The 23,295-nt window shown below is 39.8% G+C and overlaps 2 protein-coding genes across 6 annotated transcripts in view; one reads left to right on the forward strand and one right to left on the reverse strand.

The window, feature by feature from the left end:
* Positions 1 to 19,313, forward strand: part of NRDC (nardilysin convertase) — a 114,489-nt gene extending 95,176 nt beyond the window's left edge. For both annotated transcript variants that reach the window (XM_068966685.1, XM_068966686.1), the window contains 16 exons: positions 4,102 to 4,225; positions 4,780 to 4,866; positions 6,279 to 6,398; positions 7,160 to 7,211; positions 8,254 to 8,404; positions 11,432 to 11,559; positions 13,063 to 13,225; positions 13,989 to 14,020; positions 14,262 to 14,400; positions 15,614 to 15,661; positions 15,955 to 16,007; positions 16,424 to 16,507; positions 17,016 to 17,106; positions 17,343 to 17,459; positions 18,467 to 18,556; positions 18,709 to 19,313. In XM_068966685.1, coding sequence (XP_068822786.1) covers positions 4,102 to 4,225; positions 4,780 to 4,866; positions 6,279 to 6,398; positions 7,160 to 7,211; positions 8,254 to 8,404; positions 11,432 to 11,559; positions 13,063 to 13,225; positions 13,989 to 14,020; positions 14,262 to 14,400; positions 15,614 to 15,661; positions 15,955 to 16,007; positions 16,424 to 16,507; positions 17,016 to 17,106; positions 17,343 to 17,459; positions 18,467 to 18,556; positions 18,709 to 18,906 — 1,677 coding nt within the window. In that variant the 3' untranslated portion in view covers positions 18,907 to 19,313. The remainder of the gene's footprint in view (positions 1 to 4,101; positions 4,226 to 4,779; positions 4,867 to 6,278; positions 6,399 to 7,159; positions 7,212 to 8,253; positions 8,405 to 11,431; positions 11,560 to 13,062; positions 13,226 to 13,988; positions 14,021 to 14,261; positions 14,401 to 15,613; positions 15,662 to 15,954; positions 16,008 to 16,423; positions 16,508 to 17,015; positions 17,107 to 17,342; positions 17,460 to 18,466; positions 18,557 to 18,708) is intronic.
* Positions 19,314 to 19,658: 345 nt separating this feature from the next.
* The window catches only part of OSBPL9 (oxysterol binding protein like 9), a 170,976-nt gene continuing 167,339 nt past the window's right edge, over positions 19,659 to 23,295 (reverse strand). For all 4 annotated transcript variants that reach the window (XM_068966060.1, XM_068966059.1, XM_068966057.1 and 1 more), the window contains 4 exons: positions 22,540 to 22,618; positions 21,933 to 22,024; positions 20,543 to 20,678; positions 19,659 to 20,324 (listed from right to left, as the gene is read on the reverse strand). In XM_068966060.1, the coding sequence (XP_068822161.1) occupies positions 20,250 to 20,324; positions 20,543 to 20,678; positions 21,933 to 22,024; positions 22,540 to 22,618 (382 nt within the window). In that variant the 3' untranslated portion in view covers positions 19,659 to 20,249. The remainder of the gene's footprint in view (positions 20,325 to 20,542; positions 20,679 to 21,932; positions 22,025 to 22,539; positions 22,619 to 23,295) is intronic.

The following is a 23,295-nucleotide window of genomic DNA, read 5'->3' on the forward strand; positions in this document are numbered from 1 at the left end:
AGTCAGGTTTTTGTTTGTTTTAACTAAAGAAATATCAATAGTCTTGTGGATAATTTTTCATGATTCTTGTATATGACCATGCTTTAGTATGATGAGAAAATCAAGTCCTCTCCTTAGGTACTTTTCTTACTATTTTTCAAGTGTTGAAACATCTATTAAAGTCATTTCTAAGAATTATGTGCTTTAGGTGATAAACATAAACTTGCTTGGCTTGCCTTTTAATTCTGTTGAAGACTCTGTACAATTTTAATCATTTTGAGAATATGTACAAGAGAAATATAAGAATCCTTGATTTCAAAATATATGACTTATATATAATAAATATTATGTATAAATAGTTGGTCAGGGTCTTTCCTCCACTAGTCCTGGTAAATAAATCATTTCACTCCATATGGGGTAGAGGTTTTCAACCAGGGGTGATTTTGTCCCCATGGGATATTTGTCACTGCCTGGGTACAAGGAAAACCATTCAGCATCACAGTAATCCCAGTCTGTGCTCCAACCACTGATGCCAAAGAAGCTGAAGCTGACCAGTTCTGTGAAAACTTACAACACTTCTAAAATTAGCACCAAAGCTGTCCTTTTCATCACAGGGGATTGGAATGCAAAAGTAGGGAGTCAAGAGATACCCAGAATTAACAGAAAAGTTTGCCCTTGAAGTACAAAATGAAGTAAGGCAAAGGCTAACAAAGTTTTTTCAAGAAAGCACACTGGTCATTGTAACACCCTTTCTGACAACCCAAAGACTACTCTGCACATGGATATCACCAGATTGGTCAGTACCAAAATCATTGATTTATGTTCTTTGCAGCTAAAGATGGAGAAGCTGTAGATAGTCAGTAAAAACAAGACCTGGAGCTGACTGTGGCTCAAATCATGAGCTTCTTATTGCAAAATTCAGCTTAAATTGAAGAAAGTAGGGAAAACTGCCAGGCCATTCAGGTATGACCTAAATCAAATCCCTTATGATTATATGGTGAAGGTAACTAATAGATTCAAGGGACTAGATCTGGTAGACAGAGTGACTGAAGAAATATGGATGGAGGTTCGTAACATGGTATAGGAGGCAGTGACCAAAACCATGCCAAAGGAAAAAAAAAAATTCAAAAAGGTAAAGTGGTTGTCTGAAAAGGCTTTACAAAGAGCTGAGGGAAGAAAAGTGAAAGACAAGGGAATAAGGGGAAAATGCAGCCAAAATGAATGCAGAGTTCTGGAGAACAACAAGGAGAGAATAAACCTTCTTAAATGAACAATGCAAAGGAATAGAAGAAAACTATAGGATGAATAAGACTAGAGATCTCTTCAAGAAAATTGGAGATACCAGTGCAACATTTCATGTAAGGAGAGGTAGGATAAAGGACGGAAATGGTAAGGACCTGAAAGAAGCAGAAGAGATTAAGAAGAGGTGGCAAGAATACACAGAAGAACTATACAAAATGGGTCTTAATGACCTGGATAACCAAGATGGTATGGTCACTCATCTAGAGCCTGACATCCTTGGCGGGTGAAGTCAAGTGGGCCTTAGGAAGCATCACTATGAACAAAGCTAGTGGAGGTGATGAAATTCCAGCTGAGCTATTTCAGATCCTAAAAGATGATGCTGTGAAAGTGCTACACACAACATACCAGCAAATTTGGAAAACTAAGCAGTGGCCATGCGACTGGAAAAGGTCAGTTTTCATTCCAGTCCCAAAGAAGGGCAGTGTAAAAGAATATTCAAACTACCGTATAGTTGCTCATTTCACATGCTAGCAAAGTGATGCTCAAAATCTTTCAAGCTAGGCTTCAGCTGTACATTAACTGAGAACTTCCAGATGTACAAACTAGGTTTAGAAAAGGCAGAGGAACCAGAGATCAAATTGCCAACGTTCATTAGATCATGGAGAAAGCAAGGGAATTATAGAAAAACATCTACTTCTGCTTCATGAAGACTGTGTTAATAAAGCCTTTGATTGTGTGGATCACAACAAACAGTGTAAAATTCTTAAAGAGATGGGAATATCAGACCACCATACCTGTCTTCTGAGAAACCTGTATGCGGGTCAAGAAGCAACATTTAGAACCAGACATAGAAAAACTGACTGGTTGAAAATTGGGATATGAGTATGACTAGGCTGTATAGTGTCACCTTGCTTATTTAATTTCTACATCATGTGAAATGCTGGGCTGGGTGAATCACAAGCTGAAATCAGGATTGCCAGGAGAAATATTGGCAACCTCAGATATGCAGATGATACTACTCTAATGGCAGAAAACAAAGAGGAACCAAAGATCCTCTTGATTAGGGTGAAAGAGGAGTGAAAAAGCTGGCTTAAAACTCAATATTCAAAAAAATTAAGATCATGGCTTCCAGTCCCATCATTCCATAGCAAACAGAAGGGATAAAAGTGGAAACAGTGACAGATTTTATTTTCTTGGGCTCCAAAATCACTGCAGACGGTGACTACAGCCAAAAAAGATGCTTGCTTCTTGGAAGGAAAGCTATGACAAACCTAGACAATATATTAAAAAGCAAACATCACTTTGTCAACGAAGTCAACTTACGGAAGTCAAAGCTATGTCTTTTCCAGTAGTCGTGTGGATGTGACAGTTGGACCATCACGAAGAATTTGTTTTTGAATTGTGGTGCTGGAAAAGACTCTTGAAAGCCCCTTGGACAGCAAGGAGATGAAACCAGTCAATCTTAAAGGAAATCAACCCTGAATATTCATTGGAAGTACTGATGCTGAAGCTGAAGCTCCAGTCCTTTGGCCACCTGATATGAAGAACTGACTCATTGGAAAAGACCCTGATGCTGGGAAAGATTGAAGGCAAGAGGAGAAAGGGTTGGCAGAAGATGAGATGGTTAGGTAGCATCATGGGCTCAATGGAATGAGTTGGAGCAAAGTCCAGGAGATAGTGGAGGACAAAGAAGCCTGGTGTGCTGCAGTCCATGGGGTTGCAAGGAGTTGGACACGACTTAGTGACTGAACAACAGCAACAAAGGGTACATTTCAGTTGTCACAGCTGGAGAGTGATCTTGTCATCTAGTGGGTAGAAGCCAGAGTTGTTGCTGAACATTTTACAATGCAGGAGATGGCACTCTACAACTAGAAATTATCTGGCCCAAAATGTTAATAGTACTGAGGTGAGGGACTCTGATGATGGTAGGTATTATAAAACTACTAATTTTAAAGAAGATAGGGAAAGGTAAAAGAAGAAGCAGTAACCACATATTCTTCTCATTTCCCTAGGATGATTGTGCCCGGGGGTCCAAGTATTTTTTTCTGAACCACTGTTTGTTGTTTTTTTCTCAAAGAAATGTTTTTAAGTAGTAGTTAGGGTTTCAAATCTAACCCACAAAAATCTTATGCTTAATTCTTGTCATAGCTGAAGAATTATTGCAGGAGGCTCTACATTGAATCATTTTATTGATTCTTGTGTTTGAAGTAGTATAATACATAATAGTTAAGAGCATAGTTTTTGAAATTATGTACAAACTTGGTTAGAACTCCACTTGTCACTTCTAGGTGTGTTGTTCTGTGCTGATTATATAATCTTTAATCTGAGCAAATTACTTAAACTTTAACCTCTGAGGCTGAGTGCTTTCTATAAAATAGGTCTGAAAAGTAAAGTGAAACTATTAATTGCACAATCGTGTCTGACTCTTTGCAACCCTGTGGACTGTAGCCCACCTGGTTCCTCTGTCCATGGAATTATCCAGGCAAGAATACTGGAATGAGTATCACTCCCTTCTCCAGGGGACCTTCCTGAACCAGGGAAAATAAGGGTTATTTTTAGGATTAAATGAAATACTACCTGGCACATAGTAAAAGCTTAGTAAATGGTAGCTTTTTTCACTGCTAGTCCTCTTATGTAGGATTTGAGATGAGAACTGTTGGAGCATTCTGAAGAAAGATATTTGAAGCTGCTGATAGACTAATGAAGTTTTGTCAGTTAGGGTGGTCATGGACTATAGACAGTTTCAGGAGCATTAAGGTGCTAGGATCTTGGGTGTCTAACATACTGTGGCTTTGCCTTTTTAACAGAGATGTATTAGATTGAAGTTATAATTGTTGTGTATGTGTCTCCCCCCTCCACTTTCCCCTTGCCCCCAATTAGGTCATTGCTGAAGCCCTTAATCAGCTAGTTCCTCAAAAGGCAAATCTTGTTCTACTGTCTGGTGCTAATGAGGGAAAATGTGACCTCAAGGAGAAATGGTTTGGGACTCAGTATAGTATGGAAGGTAAAATATTTTTAAATTGTCCTACATTTAGGTATATGAGTCACCTGGGAAGTTTTATTCCTTAATAGTTTGTCTGGTAGTTCCTGTGGGGAAAATGGTTTGTTTTTTTTTTAAGAAGTTTACTTTGAAATGAAAATTATTTATGTTACTTTGCTGGAAATTGTTTTCTGCAGTGCTTATATCTATATTAGCTAGTGAGAAAATCCTGTTGTCTTGGTAGCCTGGGGCTATTTTTGGCTGTATTTTAGAAAAGTGCCCCCAGACTTTAGTGTGCATATGTATCACCTGGAGGTCTTATTAAAATACGGATTGTGATTCAGTAACTCTAGAGTTGAGTCTGTGATTCTGTGTTTCTAACAAATTTTCCAGGTGATAACAATGCTGATGAAACCACCCATTGAGTAGCAAGAGTTTGGAAACTCTGGTTATGTCACTTACAGTTTTCCTGAGAAAAAAGAATTGGTTAGTGAAGACCAGTTGTTGACTGGTTTGTTACTATGAGAATTCTGAACATTTCATTCTTTATTGGATCAGTTTGTCTTTTATCTCTACAGACATTGAAAACTCTTGGGCTGAACTGTGGAAGAGTGATTTTGAATTGAATCCAGATCTTCATCTTCCAGCTGAAAACAAGTACATAGGTCAGTGAAATATCAGTCATTATACATAATCCATCCATGTACTAATATTAAATAATACCTGTATAGTGTATTTTACAAAGTATCCTTTGAATTCATATTTGAGTTTCCCAGTCATCTCTGGGATGAGCATTACAGTTTTCTTACTTTTCCGAACGATAAAACTGAAGCTCAAAAAAGTCAAGTGGCTTGTCCTGGACTGTTCAGTTGGTGAATGCAGGAAAGAGGACATAAGCATAGATCCTGGGACTTTTTCTGGTCAATGATAGCTGATCCTTTCACGTCAGTCCCTCTAGGTGTTGCCATTATCTTGTCTGATTATTCTAGAAGTTTTCAAACTACAGGTTGCCTTCCAGTGTAATGAATTGTGAAAGTGTTAAAAAAAAATCAGAGTGGAAAATAGCTAAATGTTTCATTAAATAAAGAAAGGGTATTATTTTCAGAAGTTTTGTTCCCGGTAGGTATATGTGTGTGTTAACCTGTCTACTAGCTTACCATAAAAAACAATTCTAACTGTGAGGAAGTCACTGGTCTAGGACAAATATAATTTACTCAGAATATCATTTTTCCCAGCAATTCTATTCCTAGGTATATACCCAAAAGAAAACAGATATCCAAACAAATGCATGTACATGCATGTTGATAGCAGCATTATTCACGAAAGGCAAAGGGTAGAAACAACTAGTGTTCATAATGAATGAATGGATAAACAAACTATGGCATATACATACAATGATGTATTATTCTGTCATAAAAAGAAATGAAGTACTGATATATGCTACAGTATGGATGAATCTGGAAAACATGGTAAATGAAAGAAGACAGACAAAAGGGGTTACATGTATGATTCTTTTTACCTGAAATACCCAGAATAGGTAAATCCATACAGACACAGAACTTAGGTTGATGGTCACCAGTGGCAGTGGGGAGTGGGTAATGGGGAGCAACTGCTTAGTGGGTTTAGGGGTTTCCTATTGGGTTGATGAAAATGTTTTGCAACTAGAAAGAAGTGGTAGTTGCACAACATTGTGAGTATACTTAATTGCCCCGAATTGTTCACTTTAAAATGGTTAATTTTATTTGCTAACTTTCAAAAATATGTAAATTTGGTAAAATTCATTCTCATTCAAGAATGCATTCATAAATTGGTCTATACTATTATTTTGACCAAAAGTCCCTCTCACAGTTAAGATTGATCAGCTCTTGGGAAATTACAGATTTTCAGAGTTCATGTAGTTTAAGGCCAAGAGGACTTTCTTTTTAGCATTGTTCTACTAATTTATTTTACTCTAACATTTGAATTTGACATGTTTTTTGCCTCAAAAAAGAGTTACCTAGAGTTCTGAAACCAAGAACAGATTGATGAAAATTCTGTTGTGATAACTGAGTGATTTATTACCTTTTGCTTTTGTTAGCCACGGATTTCATGTTGAAGGCTTTTGATTGTCCAGAGACAGAATACCCTGTTAAAATTGTGAATACTCCACAAGGTTGCCTGTGGTATAAGAAAGACAACAAATTCAAAATCCCCAAAGGTAAAATGTTTCCCTCCTTAAAAATAGTGAAATAAGTATAACCAATCTTTCTCCACTTTCTCACAACCTTTTACCTCTTGTCTGTCACATCTTCCTTTTCTCTTCCCCTTCTACTTGAAGACCTATCGGATCCATACTGTGCTTCTGTGCTGTCACAGAAATTCTTAAGTACACTACAGATCCCAGGGAATAAATAAGGATTCAAGCATAAAATGAGATTATTTTTTGATTTTTTTCTCAGTTAAATGAATTTTGCATTTAATTCTATATGCATTTTTCCTGACCAAGACTATTGAAAAGAAGAGTATTCATAGGCCTCTCTGCATATCTGTCTATATATGTGATTTTCCTATAGATTAAAGTGTGCCTTCTGGACACTATTTGGAATGGTAAATATACTTTATCAGGACGCTTAAGGATAAAAATATAATGAGGATTTAAGGATTAGTGGTTTATTTCAGAATTTTTAAAACATCATCATATTGGGGGAAAATAACAGATGTACTAAATATTAAAGCATCTGTCTACAATGTGGGAGACCCGGGTTTGATCCCTGGGTCAGGAAGATCCCCTGGGGAAGGAAATGGCAATCCACTCCAGTCCTATTGCCTGGAAAATCCCATGAACAGAGGAGCCTGGTAGGCTACAGTCCATGGGCTCACAAAGAGTTGGACACGACTGAGCGACTTCACTTTCACTTTCACTAAATATTTGAGGCCTCTGGCCATTAGTTTCTTATGTAGGGTCTTTTTTTCTTTCAGCATATATACGTTTCCATCTGATCTCACCTTTGATACAGAAGTCTGCAGCAAAGTAAGAAATTGTCCTCTTTCCTGAAAGATACATATATATAGATATATATATATATATATATATATGTATAAATTATTGAAAGACTTTTATTTCTGAATCATTGTATCATGCTCTTTGTCAGTACTTGAGCTGTGCTCCTCATTTATGTGGTTTTTATGTGCCCAAAACAAATTATCTGTGTGAATCACTAAGATGGAATTGTGGCTGCTCCGTCTCCAGCACTTATTTGTACTGGATTGAGAAAGTTCCTTAAAGATGAGCTTGGGTTAGCTTCCAGTATATAATGAGGACTAGTGTGGATCTGTTGACCTGTATTTTGAGACTGCCAAGGAGTCTGATTTTACTTCATTCTTAGCAAATTATTTACACATTTATATAGATAGCTGTATTGTGGGAGGTCAGAGAGCCTAAAATGTACCTGAATCATAGGAGGTGCTCAGGAAATGTTACTACATTTCTTCCTTTATTTTGCCCCTTAACCTGTAAAATCCAGCCTTAAACTGACAAACAGCACTAACATTATTAATATCCAGTTTAAAAAGTGCATTACGGGACTTCCCGGCCATCCAGTGGTTAAGACTATGCATTTCCAATGCATCAGTCTCTGGTTCAATTCCTAGTTGGGAAACTAAGATTCCATGTGCCACATGGCCAAAAAAAAGAACATGACCCTCCTCTCTTCTCTCAGATTTTTAATTTGGTCAGAAAACCTAGGCCACAGGGATAGCCAGAGCATTTGGGCCAGTTGTTTTTCATGTATTTTACACTTACCCATTGTGCAATATAAATATTATCATATTCTATTTGTGCATGACATGAAAAAGATAGGGGAGCACCGCTGAAGGTGGGAGTTCTGTAATGCCCCTGTGAAACTGAGCCCTAGTAAGCTGTATTTACCTTTGAGCTCAATTAGTATATAGAGTTTACATTCTGGAGTAGTGAATTAACATCTTTATAAAAGTGAAGTTTCTTACTCTAAGTTGAAGGAAATTTGTCTATTTCTTGTCAGTTAATGATGCTGTTTGCATTTTTATACTCTTAGTGTGGTCCTCTTTGATATCTTTGTCAATATCCTTACCCATAACCTTGCGGAACCAGCTTATGAAGCAGATGTTGCACAGCTGGAGTATAAGCTGGTCGCTGGAGAACATGGTTTAATTATTCGAGTGAAAGGATTCAACCACAAACTACCTGTAAGTACAGCTCTGATTTCTTTGCAAACAACTTTAAAATTTCATATTTGTTTGTTGAGCCTATAGCACCAAGCATAGAGGTTTGTGCATGAGGTGCTGTATATGAAAAGAAATATGTATTTATGTAGATCATTAGGTTTTTTTGACTGATGGCAGGTATTCCAACTTTGGCCACATATAAGAGCAACATATATTCTTTAATTAATTGCATTTATTGGGCTTCCCTGGTAGCTCAGCTGGTAAAGAATCTGCCTGCAATGCAAGAGACCCTGGTTCAATTCCTGGGTGGGACAGATTCCCTAGAGAAGGGAACAGCTACCCACTCCAGTATTCTGGCCTGGAGATGATTATGGTTTTTTTGGCTGATGGCAGGTATTCTGACTTTGGCCACATATAAGAACAACATATATTCTTCAACTAATTACATTTATTAGTGTTGTATACATTAGTAATAGATACAGCACAGCCTGTGCTTTCAGACTTGATTACACTTCTCTTTGCTGTCAATTTCTGTGCAGCCAACACTGGTATTTAGGACTTATTTGAGTGTAATTGGGCTGCCCTTGTGGCCCAGAGAGTAGAGTCTGCCTGCAATGTGGGAGACCTAGATTCTGTCCCTGGGTTGGGGAGATGCCCTGGAGGAGGAAAATGCTACCCATTCCAGTATTCTGGCCTGGAGAATTCCACGGACAGAGGAGCCTGGCGGACTACAGTCCATGGGGTCACAAAGAGCTGGACACGACTGAGTGACTAGCTCTTTCTTTGTTTTCTTTTTTGAGTGTAATTTCATGCCATAGTGCAAGGACAGATTTAAAACACCTGACATGTTCCCTGATGCCCTGACAAAGAGTAGAACTTAGATGTCTATGTTCTTTCTTCATCTTCTTACAGTCTTTTCCATTGTTTCAAGTGTGTGTGTGTCTTGTTCCCTTCTAAGTTTATGACTCTTTAGAAAGAGTTTATATCTTGTTAGTGATTTATCTTTTGGTAAAGAATATGTTTCAGTGTCATCTGTCAGTACTTCATAAGTAAAGGAAGAAATACCAAGTACCAGGTAAAATAATGTACCCAACAACAAATTTTATATGTTGGTTTTTTGGGTAGAACATATATTAACATTTGGGGAATTGGGTTCATCTAAGAAAAAATCTGGAGGAGAGGACCTGGAAGTAATTAGACCTGTTCTAGGAGGTGATAGCCTCCGTATCTTACCAAAAACCCTAGAGAAGAGTATAGTTTTCTCCTTTATACCCTCTTACCTGTCAGTCTCCCCTGGGAACAAAAATTTTTCTTAGGAGACCCATGGAATATTTTAGTAACCTTCAAAAGCGTAAATATAATGTAGCTTAAAATCCAAACATATTAAAGCCAAATACAGTAGTTGTCATTTGGTAGGTATGTTTTGGAATTACCTGGAGAGCATTTTAGAAATACAAACCATAGTATTTGAGGTTCTTCATTTATGAAGCTTCCCTAATGTAACATTAAAACTTGATATAAATACTAAAAATACATATGTAAAACTAGAGATCATTTACACCTATGAAATACAGAGTCAAGCATTCTAAAAACTTGAAAGTTAAGTTCAAATATAACAAAAAGAATAATTCACCATGACCAGTGCCAGCAAAGCAAAGAGTTGGTTGTTCAGTTTTACGAAGCTGTTATAAATCATAAACCAAGTCAGTTGAGAAACACTGTGTTAGTATAGTGATAATGAACATAGGTCATTATATCAAAAGTCAGCTGAGAAACACTGTGTGAATGTAGTGATAAATGCCCCCAAAATTATTTGATAAATTTGAGTTGTCATTCCTAATAAGTAGGAATGGAGGGAGGTCACTTAACCACAATAAAAATCTTAATTAAAAGTACAATAGCAGATGTTATACTAACTGATGAAATCCTGAACATTAAAATTAGGAACAAGCCAAGGATACCCACAATCACTTCTATTACTCGACATTATTTTTAGAGTTTCTGGCTACTATATTAAAGTGAAAAAATAACACCTGGAAGAGAAAAATCATTTTTCTTTGCAAGATACTACTAGAATTTAAAAAATAATTTGTGATGTGACTCATCATAAGACCAGTATATCAATGGCTCATTTTCCTATAGTGCAATAACCACTTAGAAATGGATGGGAAAAAATACGCCACTATAATATTGAGAACAATAATCAAATATGTAAGAATAAAGAAAAGTGTGTAGAACCTATCTAAAGAAAGCTATAAATCTTTTTGAAGCATATAAAAGACTTTAAGGGAGAAGACACCACATGTTTCTGCATAGCACAGGTTGATACAAAGTCTTTATTTCCTAAATTATCTTCTCCCAGTTAAAATCAAATTTAGGGGCAGTGGAGATGCTCGATAAAATTATTTTTAAGTTTAATTGGAAGGAAAAAATGTTTTAAAATACCCCTGAAAATTATAAAAAAGAAAATTTATTCCTTAGATTTTATAATTATTGAGAATTTTAGCTCCTAAAAATTCTTTGAGGGAGGGGGCTTCTCTGGTGGCTCAGTGGGAAAGAATCTACCTGCCAGTGCAGGAAACACCGATTCAGTCCTTGATCTGGGAAGATGCCACGTGTCCCGGAGCTTGTGTGCTGCAACTGTTGAGCCTGTGCTTAGAGCCCAGGAGACGCACCTGCTGAGCCCACATGCTGCAACTACTGAAGCCCATGCATCCTCGGCTCTGTGCTCCACAGCAAGAGAAACCACCGCACTGAGAAGCTGACTCACGATAGCAAGAGAGTAGTCCCCACTCGTTGCAACTGGAGAAAAGCCTGCATAGCAGCGAAGACCCAGCACAGCCAAAAATAAAGAAATGAATCACGTAGCTAGGTGGTGTAGCCATGAGTTAGGGAAAAAAAGATTCTTTGAGTCATTAGTACTTATGTCCCACACAGTGCCTATTTTATCATACTGAACCCCTGGTAGAAAGCAATGGGAAACATTTTCCCCCTAAAAATCAGTGGATTTACATGTTTCTCCACCTAAGGTGTTTCTTTTCTTCTTAGCTGCTGTTTCAGCTTATTATTGACTACTTAGCGGAGTTCAGTTCCACACCAGCTGTGTTTACAATGATAACTGAGCAATTGAAGAAGACCTACTTTAACATCCTCATCAAGCCTGAAACTCTGGCCAAGTGGGTATACATGGGATCAGCTTATATTTTGAAGGCCTAAAACTATTTGCCTTCCTTGGAATTAAGTGTGGGGAATGAGGCTGTTGTTTCAGTGCTAATTCAGATGTGATAGAATTGTGCTGTGTTTTAGGAAACTAGCCCATAGAGAGTTTCTAAACTAAGTGTAAGTAGTTATCGGTGAGGAGGACTGCAAGCAGTCTAGTATACTTAATTAGAGGCTAAAGGTTAAAAGAGTGTTTTTTCCTAGTTTCTAAGTAAAACACAGTTCAAAAACTGCTGACTTTGTTGTAGCTCAAAATTGCTTAGTGTATTGGATGTTGTAATAAGTAGCTGAATTAAATTGCCTAATAGGTCATTTATCTGACAACTGTAACTATCCAGAATTCAGTCAGGTTGCAGAAGAGAGCAGAAACGCTTCTGGACAGTCTGTGTGCTGATGCTTAAGCCCTCCGCTAATAGGCTTTCACCAGAGCCTGTTCTTTAATCCAGGGCCAGCGGTAGCTTATAGGGTACCTTTTGTGTGAATCAGAAAAAAGTACACTCTTGGGGTAAAAAGGCTCTGTCAGCAGGTAGAGCCTTTGTGGGAGTGGGAAAAAGTACCCTCTGAGCAGATATAGCCCTTTATGCATATGGCTTGCAAACCCCTACTTGACCTGTTTGCTGGGCATCTATAAATACCCTGCATTAGACATAGTATATAATGAGACCATAAATGGCCAAAATTCGAAAGCAGGGGAGGGAGTAGTTAAGAATCAGACATGTAATGACTGATAATCTGATCACAAAAAGTTATAAAAACTAATAACCAAATATAAATGGGAAAGGAGAGTTGTCTGGAACTATTGATATGATGAAAAACAACCCCATATATGCTATAACTCCTGAATACTACTTTGTTAAAATGTGGTAGAGTAATACTTGTTTATTGAAGATTTGGTTTGTGTTAGGTCTAAGAACTTTAAGTGTATTTAATTCTCACCAAAACTGATAATAGTATGGCATTTTTATTTCCTTTGTTTTACAAATGAAATGGAGTTCACAAATGTTAGGTAACTTGGCCATATTTAATCAGCTTACTAAAAAAATAATAAATAGCTTACTGTGTTGGAGGGAGTTAGTCTGATTCTTGCCTAGAGCCAGTTATGCTGTATTGTCATTGTAGATATGCATGATGGTCACTTCCAGTAATGAATAAATGCTAGTGAGATTTGAAATCAAAATAGTAACATTAAATTGGTTTGTGACTCATTTGGCAGCTTGTGTGAGATGTTTTATTTTGCAATTGAAACAGATAAGTTTTACCAGTGAGCTAATAATCTATGTAATAGTCTTATATGCAGTTTTAAATGCTTTTTGGTGGTTAATGACATTGTTTCCCTATCTTAAGTAGTGATAGAAATTGTCACTTTAAAGAAACACATCATCTATAGAAACTTAACCCAATCCTATACCTTTAAGATTCATTTCTTACAATAAGACTTTTTTTTTTCCTGCTCTCTGTAGAGACGTTCGGCTTTTAATCCTGGAGTATTCCCGTTGGTCTATGATTGATAAGTATCGTGCTTTGATGGATGGCCTTTCCCTTGAGTCTCTGCTGAGCTTCGTCAGAGAATTCAAAGCCCAGCTCTTTGTTGAGGGCCTGGTACAAGGAAATGTCACAAGCACAGTGAGTGTCAGGGTTCTGTTGGTACAGGCCAGGTATGAATGCTGTTCTGTGCTCTGGAATTCTGTTAGTTCTTCCCTAAAGGGGAAGCTCTGTAGTTTTGGCAGGCCAGCATCGTCACAGTCTGTTTAGGAGGGAACTTGGCCCTTTCAGTGCTGAACAAGACTTTCTTGTGAAAGAGACTACTGGTATTGGACCTAATTTTGAGTTAATGGGTTTGGTAAATACATGGTATTGGTTACATTTGTTGACGATTGTGGAAACTACAAACAGTTTAATTTAGAGATTAAAGTGGGAGCTGGGGAGGGCTGAGGGATGTACGTATATATACATCATTCACTTAGTATCAAGTATATTATGTTGCTCACTCTATGTCAGGCTCTGTATTAATATTAATAGATCCAGGTTTCTAAAACACAGCCTAATGGGGTAAACCAGACAACTGAGTTTGATCCCCCAGTGGAGAAAGTTTCACAGTGGACAGTAAACAGAGCACTAAGGGAGAACAGAAAAGGAGCCCCTTCAGTTGAGAGCCACTTAGTATTCAACAAACCGAATCAGTATTGAATCAGTGAATGATAATCCCAGTGAATGAATGATAAACCCAGTGAATGAATGATCAGCATTTTGGGTGACAGACTGTATCTGCTTTCCTAATGCTTTCCAAGGCTCCCCATGCACTTAGAACATTGGTATTAGTTGGTTTGGGGTGAAATTAATGTCAGTAGAGCCTGATATAGCTATTTTCTTCTCTTTCACCTCCTAGGAATCTACAGATTTCCTGAAATATGTTGTTGAGTGAGTATTGGTCGAGTTTTCTCTTTAGGAGTTGTGTGTTCTTAATAGCAAGAGGACCTTGAGACCAAAATTCAGTTGTTACTAAATCCGTAATGGAGATGCTTCTTGTAGGTTTATTTGAGGTTAGTTATATAAACAAAGCAATTGAGAAGGCAATGTAGAAGGCCTGACTTTCAATTTTGGGAGCAGGAGTAGGAGGATAAAGGCACAGCCTCAGTGACCCATACTGATTGTTTTGCAGCAAGTTGAACTTCATGCCTCTGGAGCAGGAGATGCCTGTGCAGTTCCAGGTGGTGGAGCTACCCAGTGGCCACCACCTGTGCAAAGTGAGAGCTCTGAACAGGGGTGATGCCAACTCTGAAGTCACTGTATATTACCAGGTCAGTGGCCCCTTTGCACACGGCTGTCCTCATGGCTGTGTCTTTTAGACACTAAAGACTGGTGGAAGGACCACAGTGTCTGGGAGAAGTGATCCTATGCTCATCAAGGCCTGTTTGCGGTTACTCTGTGGTTTTATGCTTGGGGTCATGTGTCCTCTTGAAGCAATTACATTTAAAAACTGCTCCTGTCAGTAAAGTGGATCCTTTTTCAATCACAGTGCTTTATTAATCACCCAGCCACTAGTCCAGAGGGATAGAACTGAAGTATGGCTGGAAATTCCTACATATTCACCAGTCAGAACTCCAGGGAGCAAGAGGACATTTGTTAAAAGGACAGTTTTGAAATATGACAAAAGTAAACATAGTCAGCCAACATACAGTAAATAGAATGGCTTCCAGAGTCATAGTGAATATTTTCAAAGCTCCTGAGAGAGAGGATTTATTACCTCTATTTTATGTATGATAAATCTGAGGTCCTTCACTTACCTGAGGTCATACCAGCCGGAATTAAAATTTATACCTTCTATCTTCAAATCCTGTGTGTTTTCCACAGCATTCTGGAGAGATGAGATGGTGCTTAAAATAAGAAAGAGCTTTGCACTGATCTCGATTGGTCCATAGACTACTTTAGCCTGTGGTTGGTCCCACTCACTTTTAGGACGATGGGAACCTGTGTCTGTTTAGACTGATCTCAGACTAACTAACAGACTCCGGGGTTCTTTAACTGCTGCTTTGGTCCTGGGTTTTCTACATGAGGAAGTCACTTCTCTGCCTGACCTCGTGAAGATCCCTGGCCTGGACTTTGGACAGGGCACCGTGGCCTCACTTGCACCTTGTCCTTTTCGTGTATTTCTGGCCCTGAATCTTTGCCTTGACTGTAGAGCCTGTCTTCCTCTGCAAGTCCTTGACTTTAGGTTGTGTCCTGGGTGTGTTTTGGGCAGGAGCTGGCAGGTCAGGGATTACTGGACTCAATTCCATGTCCACCTGCAGTTCTGAACTAGGGCTGGGAATACAGATCATCACGCATGATTCCAGTCTGCGCACACCTTGTTTTGTGGGAAGGCAGGAAGTATAACAGTAGAGGGTATGAGGGTCGGGGGAAGAGAAGAGTAGGGTAGTAACCTGAATAAATGGTTGTCAAGAAGAGCTATATTTTTAAAAAGCCCTGTAAGCCATTGGATTTTCGGTTGGTCTGATCAGCTTCTCCTCTCAGTCAGGTGCCAGGAGTCTGAAAGAATACACTCTTATGGAGCTGCTTGTGGTAAGTTGTATAAAGGAGAGTCCCCAGTACTCGGGAGCCCCTGGCCCACTGTGAGGACTGGCCTATCTACCTGGGGGCTGGGGACCTGGGAGTGGTCAGAGATCTGTGGTTTGTAAGTAAGCTGGTGGTTGAGCATTTCTCACCTAGTATGAGCCAGGATAATGGGCCTGAGCTATTTAAGAAGGCAGTAAGGGAGGCTGGACTCGGGGGTCACATGTAACACTTTTGGGGGAAGAAATGGAGATTTCTCTGCTGGGAAGAGTTGAGCTGATGGGTAGTATGTTAAATTACAGATGCATATGGAAGAGCCTTGTTTTGACTTCCTTCGAACCAAGCAGACCCTTGGGTAAGTCTGCTGGCAAGAGCACTGACTCAAGATCTGGGGCTTACTTTGCAGGCTTAAGTCAAGCAGCTGTACTCTGAACAGTCTCTCAGCGCTCTTTGGCCCTTCCAGGCCTTTAAGAGTCGTACCTACCAAGTCATACTCGGTAGAGTCATACTGTCGAAACGTTTGCAATTTCCATCTTGGACCATGATCAGTCTGTCAGTTTGGTCAGGTTTCAAGATTAGCAAGAGAAGAGGCTGGCCTTGTGGTCCTCAGTTCAGGAGAGGGGTGGATACCCTAACCCAAGAGTAAACATCTATGACCCCTCTAGGGTCCAGTAAGGATGGGCAGAAACCCTTCCCACTGCTCTCTAGTACTTCCAAGGACAGGGTGCAGGTGAGCACCTGAGCTCATAGAACTTTTCACTCTGGCCGTAGGTACCATGTCTACCCTACCTGTAGGAACACATCTGGGATTCTAGGCTTCTCTGTCACCGTGGGGACTCAGGCAACCAAATACAAGTGAGTAAACAAGTGAGATGATGGGCCCAGCTATCATTTTTCTTGGCGTAGAGAATAAGGGCTGCGTCCTTGCCCTGACCATTTGCTTCCCATTTAGTCACAGCTGCAGCAGGTGGCTCATACATGGCCTGATCCAGGACTTACCAGTGGGTTTGTAAGGTTTGACTCAAGTCCTGTGCAGGGCTTGCCACTTCCTCTCTTCAGGCATATCTGAGGACAAGAAAGGCAGATGCCTGACCTAGCATTCAGGCCGCAAGGTACAAGGGCTTGTTGGTCCTCAGCTTTGAAATGGTCAGCATGGCTGTCTACTGCTTCCTACGAGGATACCAGGGAATTGGGCTAAAAGTGGAGGAGGGGCAGGGGTTCTTCACTGTTCACTTCCCTCCTGCAGCTTAGAGGAGATCACTTCAGCCTCTTTCCTGGAAGTATGCCTTAGACCCAGTTCTCTCCTTTGCCTTCTGCTTGAGACATGGTCAGTGATGACTTAATGGAAGATGTTTTATTTTAGCTCTGAAGTTGTTGATAAGAAGATAGAAGAGTTTCTTTCAAGCTTTGAGGAGAAGATCGAGAACCTCACTGAGGATGCATTCAACACCCAGGTGATTGTGCTGGCTCGGTCTTCTGTTGGCTCACCCAAGCCCTCGACACTAGTCTTAACAGTACTGTGTGCTGGGTTCTTGAGCTCTGTAGCCCACCTTAATCTGACCATGTCTTCCTAGCTCCATCCCTCGTCATCATGCTGGCAGGTCCATCACAAATCAGACCAGACAGGGTTCAGAGTGCTGAGGATACTTGGGTGATGCCATGCCTGACAGTGTTTCTTTGACGGTAACAGGTCACAGCTCTGATCAAGCTGAAGGAGTGCGAGGACACCCACCTTGGGGAGGAGGTGGACAGGAACTGGAATGAAGTGGTGACCCGGCAGTATCTCTTTGACCGCCTTGCCCATGAGGTAGTAACGTGGTTTTCAGAGTTAAGACAGCCCTGACAAGGACTCTTGATTTAACAAGAGACACAGTTCTAAGCAAATTGGTATTGTGTGAAGGAGAGACCGGGGGCAGTCATCTTGGGTTGGTTATTTACCTGCCCATTTCTTGATGTGATTAAATTACATCTTGTTTCCAGACTGGCTACTGTAGTGTCTCAGGTGGCCAAGTGAGCAGGATGCTGGGTATTCTTACTCTTGCTCCCCCAGTTTCAGTCAGATCCACTTTTTAAAAAATTGAAGTACGGTTGATTTACAGTGTTAATTTCTGTTGCAAAGTGATTCAGTTACATATATATATATGTAACTTTTTTCCCTTTCATTTTTGTATTATATATTCAGATTCACTACAAGGTTTGGGAGAAAAACAGGTTCTGCTACTTAAATTGTGAACTTCTGGTGTTTATGAAGTTCCTTCTCCAGGTTTAAGAATTTTATGTGTAGGTCTTTGTGACAACTTCTAGCCCCAAGTAATAAATCCCATTTAAAGGAGCTGTGTCCTACAGTCCAGTGCTCTGATACTATAACCCTATATGGTGAATTACCAAAGGACAATGAAGCAGAGGGGGTATTTATCAAAGAGGCTTCATTCAGCCCAACTCTTGAGGTTCTGCAGTTTTCCTATTAGAAGCCAGAGGGTAAATACTTACCATGTATCTGAGAGGTGACACTTAAGGTGTGATGGGTTTGACTCCATGTATGGTATTCAGCTGTAGTTACAGCATCTGCTACCCTCTCCTGCTTATTATCTGCCAGTCAGTCAGTGCTAAGAAACATGAAGGTAAGTCAGGCTCATTTGTATCCTTATCTGGAAGGTTGGGAGCCAGCTGACACATGTTAAAATAAAACAATGTGCTTATAATAAGCAGGACCAAGGAGGTCTGGCTAGGGTGTTGTGTTTAAGAACTATCTTTGCAGAAATATATTGCTAGTTTTTTATAGCTTTCTTTCATATCTTCCCTTCTCCCATTAAGATTGAAGCACTGAAGTCATTCTCAAAATCAGACCTAGTCAACTGGTTCAAGGCCCATAGAGGACCAGGAAGTAAAATGCTCAGTGTTCATGTGAGTATCGTTACCTAAGCTGTAGCTCTGTCCTTTCCAGGCTTATCATCTCGCCCATTTACTGAGATTGGGTTGGTGTCCCAGATCCTACTGGGTCTTTGCCCAAACGTGGTCAGCATTCTCTCTCACCTCAAGTCTTTGGCCTTTTTCAGGTTGTTGGATTTGGGAAGTACGAGCTAGAAGAGGATGGTACCCCTTCCGGTGAGGATTCAAACTCTTTTTGTGACGTGATGCAGCTAACCTACCTGCCAGCTTCTCCTCTACTGGTAGACTGTACCGTCCCCATTGTTGATATCAGGGGTTTCACATCAAGACTTAACCTTCTCCCCTACCATAAAATAGTCAAATAAACTGCAGTCTCGTTGGCCTGAAGCACTGTGCATTTAAGTGTTTGAATTTTATGAAGAAGTTACACTACTACTGCCTTAGGGCTTCCACTGAATTTTTGCACTGGCATCATAGAATTTTTGATTTACTATCCTTCCCGTTCCATTGTGACTAACAGACTGAGGGTTACTATAGCAGCTGCAGAGAGAAATGAGCAGGGTGGGCCCAATGTAACCAAAAAGCTGGCAGGAGCAGTCTTGAGATGCCCTGGTCTTCTCAAATTGAGAATCCAGTTCCGTATGACTGCCTTGAGAGGCCCTATGTAACTAGTGTCTTCTTAGTACCTAAATGCCAGGTGCTAATACCTGTGTTGTTGTTTTTAATGTATTTAAAAATAAAGATAATTCTGTATTGCCCTTCAGAATGACCCATTTACTGCTGTGACATTCCTTTTATTATATTTTGTTTCAATGTGGGGTGGGGAATCTAAAAATAAACATTCTTCCCAAATTCTCTAAGGCAATAAAATATTTTTGGATAAAAGGTTGGTAGCCCTATGTGTACTATTTGAGAGTTCAATCAAAATAAGAATAGCATGGTGGGGGCTATAGACAGAGGAGTATAAGGAAGGGACAGGATGGATGGACCCCCTTCATTATTTGAAGAGTCCCTGTAAAAAGCCAGCCCCTGTATTCAAGGTTTCCAAGTAACTGGGTCCAAGTCTAATCATAAAAATAATAAGCACATTAAAAAAAAGGTTGGAAAAATTACTTTATGAAGCCTTAAGAAGCATTGAGTATAATTAAACCATAGTCCAGAGTTAGATACAATTTAATAATAGTTCAATTCCAAAGTAAAAGTTATTGTAGGTGAGGCCACGAAATTTCCTAACACGTGATTTTAATACATTACACTAAATTTTCTAAAATAACTCAGAGGACCTGATATTTACAGTAAATGGAGTATTTATGAAAAATCTGGCATCAGCTATATTATATATATGTATATATGTATATATAGAACCCAAGATTATATGAACTAGGAAACATGTTGTATATCTCAACAGCAGTACTAGAATGCAGAGTTTAAGACTGGGATTTATACCGTGGGATTTGGAAAAGGAACAGACATCTTGTTTTCAAAACCTGAAGTTTTTCTCAAGACCAAAATCAACGTTGTAACTGCCACAGACAGGAAAAAGGGAAGCTTTGCTCGCTTTAATTGTTCATCTGCATCAGAAAGTCCAGTATCCCTGAGATAGGAACCACTGCAATAAGAAGGGAGTGAGTAGGTTCTCCCAAAGGAAGATTGTTGCTTAATTATGCCTCCTGCCCTGGAACCAGGAGCAAACTTTGTGTTTCCCAACCTAATGCTTGGCAGCACCGAGACGCTTCAGTAATGGTTCATCATAAACCCAGCATTCTCCATCTTCATGAAACAGCTGTTAGAGAAAGGGGGAAAGTTCAGTTACATACTTGTTTTGTACTTCTGTATCATACTTTTAATTATTTGATGTGCTCCCCCCTCAACAGTGAAATGAACGTTCATCTCATTTATCACCATGCTTATTTGGTACTTCAGTATTGACTGAAATGAATGAATGACAGCTCAGGGAACAGCAGCTAGCAGACCGAGGCAGGCTCCCCAAAACAAACTTACCCTTGTCTCCCATTGAATTTCCTTTTCCTTCCTTTCTCGGGCTTCTGCTCTTTGTCTTTCTTCAAGTCTGTGCTTGGCTTCAGTTGCTGCATCAATGTCTCTGATTTTTAAGTTGAAAGTGACATCCTTCCAAAGGCTAAAGAAAAAAAGCGAAAGTGCTGAGTACTTGGTGGAGAGAGAAATTAGCAATCTGAAAATGAAAGGCTAGAGCCATCTAAAACATAACATAACTACAGTACAAGTCAAATGGCTTTAAATGTAGTTCACAGACTAAATCTCCTTAGGCTGGCACAGGAGTGAAAAACAGAAACAAACTCAGAAGATTCCATTGCTAGTTGTCAAAGGAGGAAATAAAGCATGTACAGAAAGCTGTATATACGGCTGGGACAACAGGAGAAAGATCAACTGAGACAGACTACTTTTAGCTGTACCTCTAACTAGTGATGTAACCTTGGGGCTGTCAGTTCATCTCTCTAGGGCGTCAGTGTCCCTTATATTCAGCTCAGGGAACAGCGGTTTATATTAACTAAATGGGAGATGAGAGGAGCTGAGACATTCTATTTCATAAAGACTCTTCTGGAATTAATGAATCTGGGAGAAGTAGTCTGAATATAGAGAATAAGGGTCAAGAGAAGCATTGCAGGAGCTTAAGGTTGGGGGCAGGGGAAGAGGTCTGGCTTCTTCTCAAGGCCTGGAAGATGGTAATTAGATAAGTCTGGTCCAAACAATGCTTTATAAGTGAGGACGCATAGGAATTAGAAAAGTAGCCATCCTAAGATCCCGTCGTGTGAGCAGCAGAGCATAAAGGTCTATAAATTTCCACTTACAACAATGAACAGGCAGTCCAGGCAAATAAGACTGTTTATTCTTTCAAGTTTTTAAGTTTTTTAAGACCTAAAGATGTTTTGAGATGTATCTATATCCATATATACAGACAGTCTACAAAGAGGGTGATAAGCCAACATCGTTGGAGAAGGGAATGGCAATCCACTCCAGCACTCTTGCCAGGAAAATCCCATGGACGGAGGAGCTTGATAGGTTCCATGGGGTCCGTGGGGTCACAAAGAGTCGGACACGACTGAGTGACTTCACTTTCACTTCACTTGATATTTATCATATGTCAAGCATCATACACAGGCTCCATGTATATCTCATTTAGTTCTCAGAGCAATGCTGAGGTGGTTCCCGTTTCAGGAAAGAATGCAAAGACAGGCTAGCTTACAGTCAGGGTTACAGTGCAGGAGGTGGAGCACTGTATGAACCCAGGCATTCAGACCACCTGTGCTCCGTCACACCCTGCTGTGCAGTCCACAACCTGGCCTTGCGCCTACGCCTGGCCAATAGCAAGAGCACTGCTGCCACGACTCTATATAGTTCGTTGTCTCCTTACCAGCGGGATTCGTACTCATTCTGATCTTCCAGCTTCCTTACTTTCTTCTTAATTATAGGCAATTTCTTGGTATCTATAAAAACTACATTTTCCTAGAAAACAGAAAAGGTAGGTAGATGTTTTATTGTTCACACTGTTCTAAGAGAAAAAGTCAACTCTTCCCATTAACAGATTTAATACTGAAATCCCACAATATGTTAGTGATATAGACAATGAGTTCCATATGCAATCTAAAGCCTAAATTGTTTTAAGTCTTGGTAAAGGCTCTTGGTAAAAATAGATATTTTCAATGTGGCTATGTGTTGGGATGTAATATGATTGGGATGTAATCTCTTGGACTAGCTAAACAACTAATCCTAATGTTAAGTACTCTGAGCACTTTTCTCCATATATTATTCTTGAGTATTTTAAGGGGAGAGGAAAGTAAAAATCATTCTACTACCTGTACTGCTGGGGAAAGGTGGAAGAAGGAAAAGGCTTGGCTTGAAGAGATGGCATTAGAGCTCATCTTGGTGGTTAAAATTTCCAGATGAAGGAAGCCAGAGTAAGGGACAGGCTACGATTCAATGAAGCCTGAAACAAGTGGCAAAACACATGATGTTCTTACCCCTGTTGAGTATTTTGCATACATTACACCATTCCATTCCCCTTCAATTGAGCAGAAAGACTTCTTGTCATTTGGAGAACTACATTAAAAACAAAAAACAAACATTAAAACACATTTGTGTCAGTCTCAAATTGAAATTTCTCTACCAAAGAATCCTGTCAGTTGTGGCCTACCTACCCAGAGCAAAACACAGAAGAGCAACTGTAAAGGTAGATTAATAAAACTGGTTTTCTCAGAGCCAACTACAAGAATTAATGCCATAAAGATGCTGCTAATGGATTCAAGATCCCAGAAACTGTGGGTATGAGGAGATATGTTAGGTGCTGGAACCACGGCAGACTACAAACTCGAGGTCTTCACAGTCTAGTGGGGAGACACTGCCACTGAAATTCTGGGTGGAAAGTGCTGTTATGTCCAGGCAACCATGCGAGATCAAGGGCAACACTGCTACGATGAGGGTCAGGGAGGGCTTTGCTTAAGGATACAATGATGGAGACAAGACTTTCATCTTCAGGCTGGGCCATAATATTAAGATGTTATCTGAGAAGCCCACCAAGCACTCTTTCAGAAGGCAGTCTATTATAAATTACTGTGATTGGCCAAAAAATCTGCTAGCAGTTCCTATTGGTGCTGGCTGCTTTAAGGAACTCTGAGAAGCAGGCCCACCCATGTCTTTGTTCTGGACATCCTTTTCCCCTGTCTGAGGGGGGCAGCCACATTATAGTGGTGACTTGTGCTGCTCCCTAAGCTCTGCCC

This window comes from Capricornis sumatraensis, chromosome 2 (assembly GCF_032405125.1).
Source record: "Capricornis sumatraensis isolate serow.1 chromosome 2, serow.2, whole genome shotgun sequence".
NCBI lineage: Eukaryota > Metazoa > Chordata > Mammalia > Artiodactyla > Bovidae > Capricornis > Capricornis sumatraensis.